Source organism: Neofelis nebulosa, chromosome 12, assembly GCF_028018385.1.
Source record: "Neofelis nebulosa isolate mNeoNeb1 chromosome 12, mNeoNeb1.pri, whole genome shotgun sequence".
Lineage (NCBI taxonomy): Eukaryota > Metazoa > Chordata > Mammalia > Carnivora > Felidae > Neofelis > Neofelis nebulosa.
The window spans coordinates 2,467,456-2,482,862 of record NC_080793.1 but is presented as its reverse complement, the minus strand read 5'-3'; the positions used below and the strand labels follow the sequence as shown (position 1 = coordinate 2,482,862).

At 61.3% G+C, this 15,407-nt stretch overlaps 1 protein-coding gene across 1 annotated transcript in view; it reads left to right on the top strand.

Annotated features, from left to right (window-relative positions):
- The window catches only part of SARDH (sarcosine dehydrogenase), a 60,414-nt gene extending 50,793 nt beyond the window's left edge, over window positions 1-9,621 (top strand). The window contains exons 19-22 of the mRNA XM_058693628.1: window positions 4,964-5,126; window positions 5,636-5,804; window positions 7,457-7,592; window positions 9,053-9,621. Coding sequence (XP_058549611.1) covers window positions 4,964-5,126; window positions 5,636-5,804; window positions 7,457-7,592; window positions 9,053-9,178 — 594 coding nt within the window. The 3' untranslated portion in view covers window positions 9,179-9,621. The remainder of the gene's footprint in view (window positions 1-4,963; window positions 5,127-5,635; window positions 5,805-7,456; window positions 7,593-9,052) is intronic.
- Window positions 9,622-15,407: the final 5,786 nt, after the last annotated feature.

Sequence of the window (15,407 nt, the reverse complement as noted above, 5' to 3'; positions counted from 1 at the left end):
GAGAGAGAGAGAGAGAGAGAGAGGACGAGGGAAAGAATCTTAAGCCAACCTCCATGCTTTGCCCAACGCAGGGCTCAATCCCATGAACTGTGAGATCACGACCTGAGCGGAAATCGAGAGTCGGACATTCGACTGACCGAGCCGCCCAGGCGCCCCTGGGGACTCGGATTTAAGCCCGAGCTCGCGCTCTCGGCCACCGTGGTGCCTGCCGCTTCTGTGGGTGGCTGGCCCGTCATGGACCGCTGTCAGCACGAGCGTCTGCTGCCCTTCCCTTGCTCCTGGCACCCAAAACGTTAAGAAAGTAGTCACCCAGTCTCCCTGGGCGTTAGGCGCCCGTCCATGGAGAAAAGGGTGTTTGTTCTGTTCTTACCATTTGAACCTTTTTAAAGCATGTAGTTCAGTAGTATTAACTGGATTCACACTGTTGGGCAACAGAGTTCCAGGACTTTTTCATCTGGCAAAACTGAAACTCCATCTCAATTAAACAACAACCCCCATTTGCCCTGTCCCCAGCTCCTGGTAACCACCAGCTACCTCCCGTCTCTATGAGTGTGACTAGTTTAATTCCATGGAAGTGGAATCATATAGGACTTGCCTTTTTGTGTCTGGCTTATCTCACTTAGCACGATGGCCTCAAGGTTCATCCGTGTTGTAGCAGGTGTCAAAATCTCCTTCCTTTTATTGGATGATAATATTCCATTGTATGGACAGACCCCAGTTCTGTTTATCCTTTCCTCATTTCTCAGTCGGGTTGTTTTGTTGGTGTTGAGTTGTAGGGGTTCTTTATGTATTCTTGATATTAAGCCCTTATTAGATATATGGTTTGTAAATACTTCCTCCCACTCTGTAGGTTGCCTTTTCACTGTTGGCTGTTTCCTTCGATGCACAGAAATTTTCGTGTTTGACGTAGCCCCATTTGCCTAATTTTGCTTTTTGTTACCTGTGCCTTTGGTGTCGTGTGGAAGAAAGCATTGCCGAGTCCAATGTCATGAAACTTTCCCCCGTTTCTCCTGGGAGTTTTACAGTTCTAAGACGTACAGTGAGGTCTTTAATCCGTTTTGAGTTAATGTTTGTTATATGGCACAGATGCGGCTTCATTCTTCTGCATGTGAAGGTCCAGTTTTCCCAACACGTTTGTTGAAGAGACTGTCCCTTCCCCGTTGAGTGGTCTTGGCAGCCTTGCTGGAGATCGTTTGGCCACACACGTGAAGGTTTATTTCTGGGCCCACTTTTCTATTCCATCGGTTGGTTTGTCTGATTTTATGCCAGTACCACACGCTTTTCGATTATGGGAGCTTTGTAGTTAGTTTTGGGATCAGGAACTGCAAGTTTTGCGGCCTTACTCATTTTCTTTTTTCTTTTTTCTTTTTTTTTTAGGGAGAATAAAAAGTATATTTAATATTGATAACTCTAAAGAGCCTTACTCATTTTCAAGATTGCTTTGGCTGTTTGAGGTCCCTTGAGATTCCGTATGAATGCTAGGATGGATTTTTCTATTTCTGCAAAAAGCCTCACTGGGATTTTGATAGGAAAACACTGAATCTGCACATCGCGTTGGGCGGTATTGATATCATAATGATATTGTGTTCCAATCCATGAACATGGGATGTCTTCCCATTTATTCATACCTTTTTTCGTTTCTTTTGGCAAAGTTTGGTAGACTTCAGTGTAGATGTCTTTTACCTCCGTAGTTAGGTTTCTTTTTAAGTATGTTGTTCTTTTTGATACTATTATAAATGGGGTTTTTAAAAAATTTCCTTTTTGGATTGTTCATTGCTGAGGTATAAAAACCCCATTGATTTTTGTGTGTTGGTTTTGAGCCTGTGTTTATTAATTCCAACAGTATCTTGGGGGGCCTTTAGGGTGAGAGAAGCGTCCTGATTTAAGGTCCTTCCTGATGACCTTCCATGATTTTGTGACTTCATCCAGGGCCTGTGGCTCCTGTAAGAGAGTGGGGCTCTGTTTTGCAAGGGGGTTTGCCTCGGTTTGGGGCTTGCTTTTGAAGTCAGTCCCACCCAGTCTTTGCTGGCAGATGACTGTGTCCCAGGCACCATGCTTCCCCTGAACTTGATGATCAGAAGCACTGTCCTCTCCCATCTATCAGATGGGGGCACTGAGGCAGGGAGGAGAGGCTGACCAGAGCCCATGATCCAGATATCCTCATTTTTAGCTTTTCCTCTTTATTGTGTGTCCCTGCTCAGAAGAAATGAGCACCCACCCCCCCAAATCCACGGCTTCAGTGGAAACAAATGCAAGATGTCTTGAAAACCAGCAATTCTGTGAACTCAGAAATGCACCTGGGCTTCCCCAAACTCCCTCAATTTGCCAGAAGCAGAGGTCCATCTGCCCCTGTTTTACTCCATCGTTTGGGAAGTATTTATTTAGCACCTACTGTGTGCCGAACCTGAGCACAAGGGTGCAGTAGAGAGCCAGGCAGCCGACCCCTGGCCCGGGGAGTGGGGCAGGGGGTGGGGGTGGGGTTCCTGGGAGCCGTGGAAGAGGCTGGGAAGAGGCTTTCCACCGATGAAATCACGGAGCCCCAGGGCCTGACCCTCTCACTTAACTGGGACCGTGTGTGTCTGACACGAACCTGGGCCATTAATGGGGGAGCTTTAAAAATGATTTTTCCTATTTCAAAATGAGATTGGCTTTGAGCCCCAAGCTCCTCCGTGGGCTGTCTAAAATTAGAACCCCGTTGACAGGCAATCTTTGTCAGGGGCCCACGGCTTGCACTAGGGAAGCAGGGAAATGTCAACAGTACATTTTCTGTGTCGATTTTGAGTTTTTTGAGAGGCCTGGGCAAATGGCAGCTCAGAGCAAATGTTCACTGTTTCCAGAGCTTTCAGAACCCAACCCCTCGGCAGCAATGTGATAAAGTGTCAGGTTTGTAAGGAGCTGGGTCTGTGCTCGGGAGAGTGGCCTCCGCCCCCTCCTGTGTAGACAGTAATCCAGTCGGAGCCGCACGGGCTCGCGGCAGCGATGGGGTAGGCTCCTTCCTCCCCGTGAGCTCTGCACTTTGCTGTACTTTCCACGTCCCTCTTGTGACAAGGACGGTCCTGGAGCTGCGGGCTCAGGCCTTACCCCCCGGGGACACCGTGGACTCGAGGATGTGCCCAAAGGCCAGGAAGCAGGCACTGTGGCTGGGTTGTAAATGACCAGTAAGCAAACCAACCATACAGGACAGGTCACAGGCCAGCGGGCAGGGTGCTGCCTGCTGCTGGCTGTGGCCCCCGCACAGCCGCCAGCCTGGTACCCAGAGGCCAGCTGCCCCATCAGAGATGCGTGGCGCCTCTGGGCCTGGATGTTATTTACATGGGTCTCTGCCACCATGTGGGAGAAGTGCTCCAGTGACGGAATGTGTGTGCAGAACGTAGCCCAGGGAACACTGTGTCAACAGCACTGTCCTCTCCGGGGCGTTGGGGACGCACAGTCCCTTGCTGGCCCCTGGGGCCCAGCTGTCACTGAAGTGGTCCTCACAAAGGTCCTTTCGACCCCACTGTATGCCCCTCTCTCTCTGTCCTCCCCTGCGCACCTGCTCCAGCTCGGTGCCCTGGCCCCTGCTCTCCGGGAAGGCCTGTCTGCAGGGGGAAGCTCTGTCACCTGCCAGCCGGGCTGGGCCCTCCCAGGCAGGCACCTTCCTGCCCAACACTTGCCCACCCTGAGCGTGGTTGCCAGAGAACTGGCTTGTGCTTCTGGCTCTGGCCTTCTAAGACTCCAGGCCGGGGCCGGGGGGGGGGGGGGGGCGGGCAGAGGCTGTGTGTGTCTTCACAGCCCAACATCTGGCCAAGGCTGACCAGGCCAGGGAGCAATCACAGTGCCGACTCAGCACCTGTCTGCTTCCCCTCTTGATGTGTCAGAACCCATCGGATGCAGCCACGGTGACCCCTGAGCTGGGCCACTGACCTCCCAGCAACTCCCCCTCACAGACAGACCTCAGAGCTTCTTTTTTATTTTTAAGTGATTGATTGATTGATTGATTGGTGTTTATTTTTGAGAGAGAGAGAGAGAGAGAGACAGAGACAGAGTACAAGCTGGGGAGGGACACAGAAAAGAGGGAGACACAGAATCCGAATCAGGCTCCAGGCTCCGAGCGGTCAGCACAGAGCCCGACGCGGGGCTCGAACTCACAAACCGTGAGATCATGACCCGAGCCGAAGTCGGGTGCTTAACCGACGGAGCCACCCAGGCGCCCCAGACCTCAGAGCTTCTCAAAACAGACAGAGCCGGGCTCCTGATCCCATTTACAGATGGCAAAATTGAGGCCAGAGGGAGGCCAGGAGAGTTGCCAAAGGTCGCCGTGGTGACTGAATGGTGGCCTCCAAATAGGTGTCTGTGTCCTAGCCCCCCACCCAGAACCCGAGTGTGGCCTCAGTTAGACGTAGTGTCTTTGACGTGACTCAGGTAAGAATCTTAAGACAGGATCGTCCAGGACCAGGGTGGATCTTGGCTCCAGTGACAAGTGTCCTGATATGAGACCAAAGTAGAGAAGACACAGAGGAAAAGCCGTGTGACACAGAGACTGGAGGGATGTGACCACAAGCCCAGGAAGCACCTGTGGCTGGAGGAGGCAGGAAGGACCCTCCCCCAGAGCTTCTGGGGGGAGCACAGAGTGCTGCCACCTTGATTTGGGGCCTCAAGCCTCCAGAACGGGGAGAGAACACACTTCTGCTCCTCTAAGTCCCCGGTCTGTGGCCATTTGGTACGACTGCCCCGGGACACGTGCACAGTGACTTAAAAGAGTGAGGCCTGGGAACCGTGTGTCCGCTTTCTCCTGCTCCCAGTGCTGACACCCCTCTTTCCCCCTAGAGATTTCCAGAGCAGTCTGGAGCTCTGTCCTTGGAGACCCCATCCCTGGGTGCTGGGCGGCCAGGGCCGGGGCCAGCCAGTGAGAATGGTGACAGTAGGCACACCACCTGGGTCGCCTGACCCTAGCCTGGGTCTGAATCGTGCCCTGTGCCCCCAGGTGCGGGCCATGAGGCTCTCCTTCGTGGGGGAGCTGGGCTGGGAGCTTCATGTGCCCAAGCCAGCCTGTGTGCCCGTGTACCGGGCTGTGATGGCCGCAGGCACCAAGCACGGCCTCGTCAACGCCGGGTACCGGGCCATCGACTCCCTGAGCATCGAGAAAGGTGTGTGTGGGGCCCACAGGACGCCCCGGGGCTGCCCGGAGCCACGCTGCAGGCGGGGGGGGGGGGGGGGGGCAGGGGGCGGGGGGTGTCGGCCCCTGTGCTTCTTCCCTGCCCCACTCCCCTTCCCACCTGCCCCTTTCTGTCGGCCTCCCCAGCCTTCCCCCCACCAATCCCTGCACTGCCCACAGACCGTGGCTTCCACGCAGGCCTGGGGCCGGGGCTGGGGTCCCTGACAGCAGCACTTGGAGGGCGAGGGGGAGGGGTGCTTGCCCAGCCTTGGGGGGGGCGGGACCGGAGCTGGATTTGGACTGGGTGCCTGGGTTTCCCCAGGGGGTTGGAAGGATGTGAGGGCAGGGCTGCTCGGGTCCCTCCCTGACAGCTCACCGGCAGGGCAGAGGCTGGAAGGGGCATCTGCTCCCGGGGCCTCGCCCAGGGGACCTTCTGCAGGTGCAGGAGGAGCCGGCCCCCCACGTCTGCTGGGCACCGACCCCAGGGTGTCCTTCCCGCAGGCTACCGGCACTGGCACGCCGACCTGCGCCCCGACGACAGCCCCCTGGAGGCGGGCTTGGCCTTCACCTGTAAGCTCAAGTCAGCGGTCCCCTTCCTGGGGCGGGAGGCCCTGGAGAAGCAGCGGGCCGAGGGCCTCCGCCGACGTCTGGTGTGCTTCACGGTGGACGAGTGAGTGGCCCGTGGTCCTGCGTCTGTCCGTCTGTCCGTCCAGTAGGACGGGGTCAGCAGGGCCCGAGGGGACCCGGGGGGGGGGGGGGGGGCTGGGACACACCCTGCTCACACACAGCTTTTGAAAGACAAAGGTGCTGCCAGGCCACCTCCCGTGGGTGACCCCGGGCTGAGGGCTCAGCTTCCCAGTCACCGTGTGGTGACTTCTCACCATGTTCCGGTTAAATCCCTCCCACGACAGATGGTGGAGGGAAGGCCAGGCCGCGGCCTGGAGACCTGGGGTGCCAAGGGACAGGGTAACCCAGCCGCAAGAAGGAGAGCCCGTTCCGGGGACCCGACCCCTCCACTTGCCCCCGGCGGGGGGGGGTGGGCTTTGAGCAGGTGGCTCAGTTATGTCCTCGGGATCTGGCCCGTGCTGTCCCAGGATTCCACCTGGGCGGAGTGACTCTGAAATGACAGTCCCAGGCTGGTGTCTTCTCGGGAACCTGGGTAGCAACGGTCTCCAGGACGGCGGCTCGACTTTGCTGATTTGCGGCTGACAGGCTCCCACGAACGCGGCCATTCTCCCGGATTTCTGGAGCCGTCAACAGAAGTGTCAGGAGACACGAGGGGGGGCAGAGGGGGAGCCGAGCTGTGGCTTGTCATCGCCCTGCTGCTTCTCCCCGGGCTCCGGTCAGACCGGCCCGCCCGCACGCCGCTTGTCCACCTGCTGGGGAGCAGCCCAGGCTCCAGTTTGGGGGTGTAGACGGAGCAGAGCCCTGCGGAGCCCCTCTGCCACCTGGCCCCCCGGGAAGCACCTGCGGCCTGATGTCTGTCTGGCTCCAGGAACCTCCGATGCATCCGCCACAGCCCTCCGGCCCCGCTCGGGTGTTCTCTGCAGGGCCACCAAGGCAGCCAGGGCGGTTCCGGTCCTGAGGAAGGACACGGCCAGGATGCCCCCTACCCCGGCCTGTTGCCTCACGTGCAAACAGCATGTGCCCCACAGGGCAGGGTGGGACGAAAGGGCAGGGATTTGTCGCGGAACCGCCGTCTGTCCCACCCTCTTCCCTCATTCACTCGGGGCCCAGAGCCAGAGGCCCCCACGCCTCGTCCCCGCGCCTTTACCCAGGGCAGGATCCGCACTGCTGCGCCACCCCCTCCTGGGGGGCGGCCGGCCCCGGGCACCCGTCAGGCTCTCCACAAACACCGACCCAACACCCAGAGGCACGAGTCTGCAGAGATTTGCGCTAAATATGCCAGGCACTTCCGGGCGCTGGAGCATCTGTGATTGTAGTCTAATCTCTGCATTTTCTCTTCTGAGTTTTCAGAAATGTTACAGTCTGCATTCATACTAAAGAAAAGTCCTTCTGATAGATAACGCAGCGTTCTGTGGAGAAAGAACCACAGTAAAACAAGCCTCGGGGGCATAAGGCTTTCAATTATTCAGAAGTCAAGGAAAAGCAAGTTAAAAGGCGGGCCTTTCCCAAATACCTGGGGTCTGTCCCTGCAGACACAGAAGTCAGGGCCCGGCAGTCGTCTGTTCTCGTTCGGGCATCCGCTTGGACGCTGTGCCTGGCGACCTGGGGGCCAGGCACTGGGATGGCTCCAGGCCCCAGGGCGCGGGTCTCCCCACTGGGGGCTGCGGGGCCCCAGCTCTCTCTTGCTTCTTCCAGAAAAGTGCCCATGTTTGGCCTGGAGGCCATCTGGAGAAACGGCCAGGTGGTAGGCCACGTCCGGAGGGCTGACTTTGGGTTTGCCGTTGACAAGACTCTCGCCTACGGCTACGTCCGGGACCCCAGCGGCCAGTCGGTGAGTCCGCCCCACCCCCCACCCTGGCTCTGCCCAGGGAAGCTCGGCTCCCCACCCGGCTCCCTGTCAGCGCCCCGTGCCGCCTGCACCCCTGCGCCATGCTGGACCTGGGCGACCGGGCGCGGCGAGGTCACGGTTGATGGGGCTGCGTCTCTGGCGGGGTCAGTGGCTATTTCTGTATTTTCTCTCTGAAAAAATCCGACTTTGGGAGCTCCAGGCTTCTCTTGGTCAGAAAGAGGCTCTGGGCCAGGGCTAACGCCCTCTGCGCCTGGAGCCAGAGACCCAAACCTCGAGGCTGGGGTGGGCGCCAGGGAGAGCAGAGGCCTGGACCTCATCCTCCCAAGAGCGCATTCCTCTCCTCTCTTTCCTCGTCCCACGTGTGCCTGCACACGCATGTACGCACACGTGTACGCGCGTACGGACACGTGCAGCCATAGACACGTTTTGCCACGTGACCATTCGTAAACCCCAGTGACCCGCACTGAGCCCGGCTCCTCCCTGCACATCGGCAGGGGGCGCGGAGGCAGAGAAAGGGCCCGTTGAGGGCCTGCAGGGCTCAGAGCCCAGGGAGGGGGCTCGAAGCACTTGCCAGACTGGCTGGCTGCTCACAAGGGTGTCAGTGGCATGGGCTGGACGCCGCGAGCGAGGAGGGGGAGGAGCTCACCGCCGTAGCACCTTTGTGGCCGGGCCCGCTTGCCTTGCTCCCTGGAGGTCTGCACCAGCCCTGTGGCAGCCAGGAAACTGAGGCACTGAAAGGCTCTGGCCGTGGGGGCTGAGATGCTCACCCAGCCGGGGCTGAGCTTTCCAGCCTCAGCCTTAGACACTCGGAGGACCCCAGGCTGCAGCTCCCCCCACGTGCGGCCAGCAGAGGCCCCAGAGGGAGATCCACTTGGAAGAATGAGCAGGGAGGAGGCGGGTGTGAGTCAGACCAGCCCAGGCAGGGGTGCCAGGGACGTGCCGGGCCTGGCATGTAGGCCTGGGCAGGGGGCTCCCACCCTGGGCCTCTGGGGGTCCTGGGACCCGGGCTGCCTGTCCTGCATTGCTGGGAGAGAAGAGATCTCTAGGACCAGAGCCCACGGTGCCTTGCCCACGGCCGGCCCTGGGTGCGGCCCCTGTACTGAGAGGGCAGGATCCCCATGCGGAGCCAGTGTGCCCAGGGTCTAGGCACACGGTCCTTTTCCTGTTCCCCGGTTTCGCAGGAATCCACACTTTCTGCAGCTGGAGGTGTCCCCACAGGCTGCCAGCCCGCGGCTCTGCTGGGGCCCCAGGCGGTCAAGTCCAAGTCAGGGCTCCTACGGGCTCAGGGCGGTTGTTGGGTTCACAGGAGGGCCCGTGGCGCAGAGATGGGTTCGCCCAGAGGGAACAGGTGAGGCCGAGCCCGCCCTCCGGGAAGCAGGTAGATAGGAGCCCAGCACCCGCCAGGTAACGGGTGACCCACACCCCCTCGTGTTCTGCAACAGGTCTCTCTGGACTTTGTGAAGAGTGGTGACTATGCTCTGGAGCGGATGGGGGTGGCCTACCCTGCCCGGGCTCACCTGAAGTCTCCCTTCGACCCTGACAACAAGAGGGTGAAGGGAATCTACTGACGCCCCCGCGGGGCGGAGCCTCGGTGCATCAGGAGGCTGAGACCTGCTCCGTCCGTCGCTGACCCTCCCCACGGGGCCCGCCGCCCTGGCCCAGGACCGGACCCGGCCAGAGCAGGGGCCTCCCCGCCCTCCTAGTGCAGAGCTGCTCGCCCCCCAAACAGATACCACCCGAGCGGACAGGAGACCCAGAGGGCCTGTCCTGTGGTCACTGACCAGAGGCTGGCCTCTAGTCCACCCCTACCCCCCAAAACAAAGCTGCAAGGTCTTGGGCTCAGGGAGCGTGCCATGTGGCCCTCTAGAAGCTTCTGAGAAGGTGCGTAGTTAACCCCTAGTAAGCCCAGTATAAAAGCAGGGAAGCAAAGGGATCCGCCTGGTACCCCAGGCCTGCCTGACCAGCAGACTGTCCAGAGCAGAGCACCGCTGGAGAGTTTCCAGGTGGACAGAGGATTGTTTAGTACTGTCTGCCTCGGGCACAGTTTAAAGGCAGAGAGCAGGGGTGCCAGCTTGGCTGGATCCCTGTGGCCAGGCCGTTGGGCACGATGGTCCGTTCCCCAGAGGCTGGCAGAGGAGGGGATCCAGGAAGCAAATTCTTCCTGCCTTGACCTGTTTCTCACGCGGGAAAGCGTTCTGAGCACCACCAGCTGGTGAAATAGGTGAGCAGAAGCAGGGGGTGGGAGGGGTGGGTCTCACATCGGCGCCCTCCCTCGCCCATGCAGAAGCCCCACCTCCTGCCTCAGTTTCCCCAAGGGCACGTCGTTCACTAGGTTCGTGAAGGAGCGGCGTGTTGCCGGGTGAGAATCCGACAGACCCCTCCTGCCTTGTGGCCTCTGTCCTTGCTTTGTGACTGCGATGTGGCTCCCGCCTCCCTGCTCTCTCCACTTGTGGCCCCGGGGAAGGGCCTCGCACAGGGTCTTAAAAGGGGGTGACTCCCCCGCACCCCTTCTCTGGGCCTTCAGAGCTCTCTAACATCTGCCTGTGTGATCCTCCTCCCTGCCTTCCTGGCCAGGATAAGCGTGTGTCCCGCCCCGTGCCCCTGTCCCCGGTCCCTCCCCTTGTCACCTCTCCAGCTCACCCCAGCAGGATCTCGGCGCCCACCGGGCAGCCCGGGGGCCGCCCATGCGGCCTTGCCCGGCGTGCCTGACTCTCTGGGGAGCAGAAGGTGGCGGGTGTGCGGGGGACAAGGAGGACAGGGTCCCCGCAGACGCTCGCAGGAAGCCGCACAGTCACTGGGGCAGGGGGCAGTCCCTGGCGAGCCCTGGCTGCTTTCAGATGCTCACATAGTACACAGCCCCACCGTGGACCGTGCTGGAACAGGCCAGGCTAATAAAGTCGAAGTCGTGGGAAGATGTTTGGGTTTCACATGGCCTTTGGAAAGCTCTTCGGCCCCCTCGCCAGACCACAGGCTGCGGAGCTCGGGCCTCTGGGGCTTTGCGCGCCTCCGGCAGAGGAGACCTGGAGACCTGTAGCCTCCCGGCTCACGCAGGCCTGGCTCCCGCGTGAGAGAGTCTGGGGGAAGCCCAGTGGACCCCGAGGGGCCAGAAGTGGAGAGGAGGGGAGACGGCTTCCCAGAAGGCCTGGCCTGCTTCCCCGGGCTCCGCGGTTTGGCCCCAGAGCCCTGGATTGGGCCGGGATACGTGTTCCCCCCACAGCCTGTCCTGGGTAGGGGGAGGCTAAGTGTGAGGGGCGGGGGGCGATCCAGGTTCCCATCTGACCGCTCCCTCAGGGGCTGAGCTCAGAGACAGGGGCTTTGACTCGAGCCTTCGCTGTTGGTACGTTTGCTTCTCTGCCGCGGGGAAATAACCCGGCCCCTCCAGGGAGGGCATCGGGCCACCACGTGGGAGAGGCCAGGGAGCCACCTCCCAGGCTCTCCTGCCAGCCGCAGGAAGGTCCAGGCGGGGCCACAGCCCCGGGCATGCTGCCTCGGTGGCTTAGGGCAGGGTGCGTGCGTTCCCACGCGTGTCCCCGGATCAGTCCTCTCTCACCCCCGGGCCTAGACACCTGTGGCCCGGTTTTTGAAGGTTTTACTGGACGACGACACCGTGGCCCTCACGGTGGCTGAGCACCGCCTTTCAGGAACTCTGGGCTGAGCTTGGCTGGGAGTCGAGAGGAGAGGGGCCCTCAGACTCAACCTGTGTGCTGGCCCCAGCCGTCCCTGGAGCTCAGGGGGCCCCGGGGAGGGGGCGCGCAGTGCCCCCCCGGGAGGGCAGGTGGGCAGGCCCCTGCTTATGTGCCGGTCTTGCTGGGCTGTGCTGGGCTGCCGGAGACGGCTCGGGTCCGCAAGAGCACGTGCATCAGGCGGCTGGCCCTCCACCTCTGGTCTTCCAGGGGTGAGTGGGGAGGAGCCCAGCTGGCAGGGAGGAGGTGCCCGCCTCCCCAGGGGAGACCGATGGCCCTGGCAGTAGAATGCCCGGGTGACTCCCAGCTCACTCCATTCCCAGATGCCTCACATGCCCGGAGCTGGCATGCGCCCTCCTCCCTCCAGCACGGCAGCTATAAGGGACAACGGACGTGCTGGGGAAAGAGAGGCGCTAGAGTCACACCCCGAGTGACTGTGGACAAGCAGCCCATCATGTGCTAAGGTCCTGGGGTGGGTCTGACCTGCCGTGTGACCAGGGCCAGGATCATGCCTCATCTGGGCCTCAGCCATGCCATTTGGGGGAGGTGGGGGGGGCAAGGTCCTTATGTTCCCCACCCTGCCCCAGCTTGGGGACACCCCCGGTGGGGCTCCTGCCTGCCGAGGACCCTCCCTGCTCCGGTGGGAGCACCGTCTAGTCCGGATGGGGCCTGAGTGCTCATCTCGTCCCCACACCCACCATGAGAGGACGCGCAAGAGGCCAGGGGCACCTGGGCACAGGACAAGGGGTGGGAAGACAGCGTGTGCCACAGCATCAGGCCTGCGGGCTGCCGGCCTGGTTCTTCTGAACGAGTCCTGGTGTCCCTCACCGTCTCACTCAGTTTCTAGCATTTGCCGGTGAATCTCCTCGGCTCTCCCCTCTGGGCACATCTGGAGCCTGACCCCGTCTCCCGCCCCCACGGCTACCACCTGGCTCCTGGTTACTGCGCCGGCCTCCACCGGCCACTGCCTCCCCCCTGCAGCCTCTCTGGCCTCTCAACTTCCCGCTGCCGCCCCCCCCCCCCACCCCCGCTCAGCCTTGCCCGCCTCCCCCCTGTTCCCCACCGCACTGCACCTCGGGGCCTGTGCTCTCTCGGACTCCCCTCCTCACCTCCTTCAGGACTTTAGCGTCACTTTCTCCTTTCCCAACAAGCCTGTCCCTAATGGCCACCCACGTGTCCCACTCTACTCGATACTCACTGCTATCTGCATATTGTTCGCTTCCTTGTTGTCTGTTGACCGTCTGTACCCTCCCCCCCACCCATGAAAGCCGGGAGGGCCCCACGTTCTGTTGAGGGTCCAGCCCCAGGGCCTGCCCCACAGCTAGGACTGGATGAGTAGCTCAGACCAGAGGCAGGAGAGGGGAGGTTGGGGGGGGGGGGGGGGGTGAGACCCAGGACCACGGGGACTGGGGGACAGAGGGGCCACCTCGGGGGCAACTGTGATGCTCCGAGTCCGTTCTGGGTCCAGACCTCCTCTGTTTATGAGCAAATGTGCCGAGGGCGGCTTCCTCACCCCATTCAAGTCAGGTTTTCAAGGGGGCCACCACACCCCCCTCCGAAGTTCCGAATATCAGAGGGAGAGCTTCCTGGATTCTAGTCTAGAATCTTCCCTTGAAGGCTCCCCAAGTCCCTGTTAGGAATCTTCCACAAAAACAGAAGTTTCTGGCCTGGGACTCCCGGGACACAGCGGGCTGCCTTCCATCCCAGAACCTCCCAAAAAATCAGGGAAACGTGGAGTGTGTGCGTGGAGAAAATAGAATGGTGCGTGTCCCAGGGAGACTGTTGGTGGTTTTCAGTGCGTGTCGCAAGGGCTAGAGGGGGACTAAACGGGGGTGCTTTGTAATCAGAAGCTTTGTCTTTCGCTGCAGCGGAGCGGAGAGAAGGTGGGGGCACCGGCGATCCTTGGGACTCAGTTTCTCTGTCCGCACGACAGGATGGGGGGGCGGGGGGGCGGGGGCCGGGGACCAGGAGAGCCATTGGCAGCTGGGGGAGCCTGTCCCTGCGGGGCATTTGGGGACCTGTGGGAACATTCTGCTGGTCACGACGGGGGGCGCTGCTGAGGCTTTGCACGGGGTGGGGGTGGGGGCCCAGGAGGCCAATCCTTCTGCAGCGTGAAGGACGATCCGGCTGCTCTTTGCAGAGCCAGCCGGGGCCGGGCCCGCTGCGGCCCATCGGGTGTGTGTCCCACCACCCCCCCCCCCCACCACCCCCCCCCCCACCGCTCAGTGAGGCTGGTGCTGTCTGGGACCGCAGCCCCCGGGGGCAGCGCAGCCCGGGGGAACCTGCTGCGATGAGCCAGTGCTCTCTATCCGTGCAGTATCGCAGCCACGGCCACATGTAGCTGAAATGTGGCAGGTGTGACTGAGAACCCAAAGGTTCCCTTGTATATCATTTTGATTCATTGAAAATTATGCTTGAATAGCCACATGAGGCCCCTGGCCACCGGGCAGCACAGCCCTGGAGCGTCCTGGGGCCAGCTCAGGCAGATACACCCGCTCTGGCTGGAGCCTGCAGACTGAGAACGCCCGCCCCCCACGCCGCCCCCCTGCAGACCCTCTCAGCATCAATCCTGCGTGAGCACACCTCGGCCTGGGACTCGGGGCACTTCACAGCTGCCCGGTCATGCCACCCTCGCAGCCCCTGCCCCTCAACGGGCAGCAAGGGAGACGGGCCCAGAGAAGGAAAACGGCTGGCCCAGGGCCACACAGCAGAGAGAGGAATGGGAACCCAGGCTGCTAGACCCTCATTCTTCCTCCACCGGACTGCTCAGAAGAGCCCCGAGGGTCATTCGAGGGACTTTGACCAAAGTAGCACCTTGCCCTGACAGGCTGCTTTTAGGTAATAAACCATTTCTCCCAGATGCCCTGGCCGAGTCCTCGCGGGGCACAGGGATGGTGCCTGTTGCCCAAGGAAATGGAGGTGGAGAGGCCAGACTTGGAGGTGACGCATCCGGGCTGGCTGCTGGGCGGCACGGCTCCCTCTGGGTGACCACAGCGCCAAAGTGTCGGGCTCTATGCCTCAGTTTCCCTTCCTGCCAACGGGAGCAGATACAGCTATGCCGTGGGGTTGCCGGGCGGGCTGGCACAGAGCCAGTGTGCACACAGTGGCGGCTCTTAGCAAGAACGGGGGTGCAACAATCCAGGCGGGGCTGGATGGAGGGGCGGGGGCGGGGCAGGGTGCACGCAGGGGTCCCTGCGGGAAGCGCACAACAGGCTGTCCCGGGGGCACGAGGCAGACGAGCCTGAGAGGGTGAGAGTGACGTGGTGGGGGGAGGGGCTGGCATCCGGGTGGCGGAAGGTTCTGGACGGGTGCGATTTCCCTATGGCCACTAATCCGCCGGGGACCCTGGGTGAGGCGTTTCTCCTCTGGGGAGATTGGGAGGCTGCAAGCTCTGTGTTGGGGCTGGGGGCTCAGGAAGAAAGTGATGGTGGCCAGGAAGGGCCCAGTGGGGGTGAGGCTGGCTCGCCGTGGTCTGCGGGTCCTCCTGGCACCCTCTCCCACAGCCCCGGGCTGGCCAGGACCCTTGTCCCCGCTGGCAGTCATCGTGCTCAGAGGGAAGGGGTCTTCCTGGGCCTGGGTGTGCTCCAGGCCACCTTCCCGAGGCCCGCCCTTGCAGGGAGGGGCCCCCCCCTCCACCTGTCATCCCAGACTGTAAAGGTGACAGAGGGCCGGCCGGCCCTCCAGCCTCCGTCGGGAGATCATGCCCTGTGACTTACGGCGCGGGGAGCCATGATTTATACGACGCACTGCAGTGTCTGGGCCCGTTTGTTCGCGTCTATAATGAAATGGCTCTCAGAAGGAGAGGCCGACGGGTTCTGAGTGGGGAGGACCGGGAGGCCCATCCATCACCCTCTTGCTCCCCTAGAGGCCGTGCAGCATTTTGCTGAACTGGCTGAACAGAGCCAAATCCGTTAGTCCCTGCAGAAACCATCAGGGAGCCAAACGCGGCCTCGAGTGGGAGGCAGCGCAGAGGGGACGAAGCTGGAGACTGGCCCGGGACGCGTGGGGCGCGTACCGGCTCCTCCAGGGGCGGAGCGCCCGCCGTGGAAAGGAGGCTCAGACGAGGCCCCCTCCCGTGGGGGCGGTGCCCCTAGGCGCCGGCCCGCGTGTGACT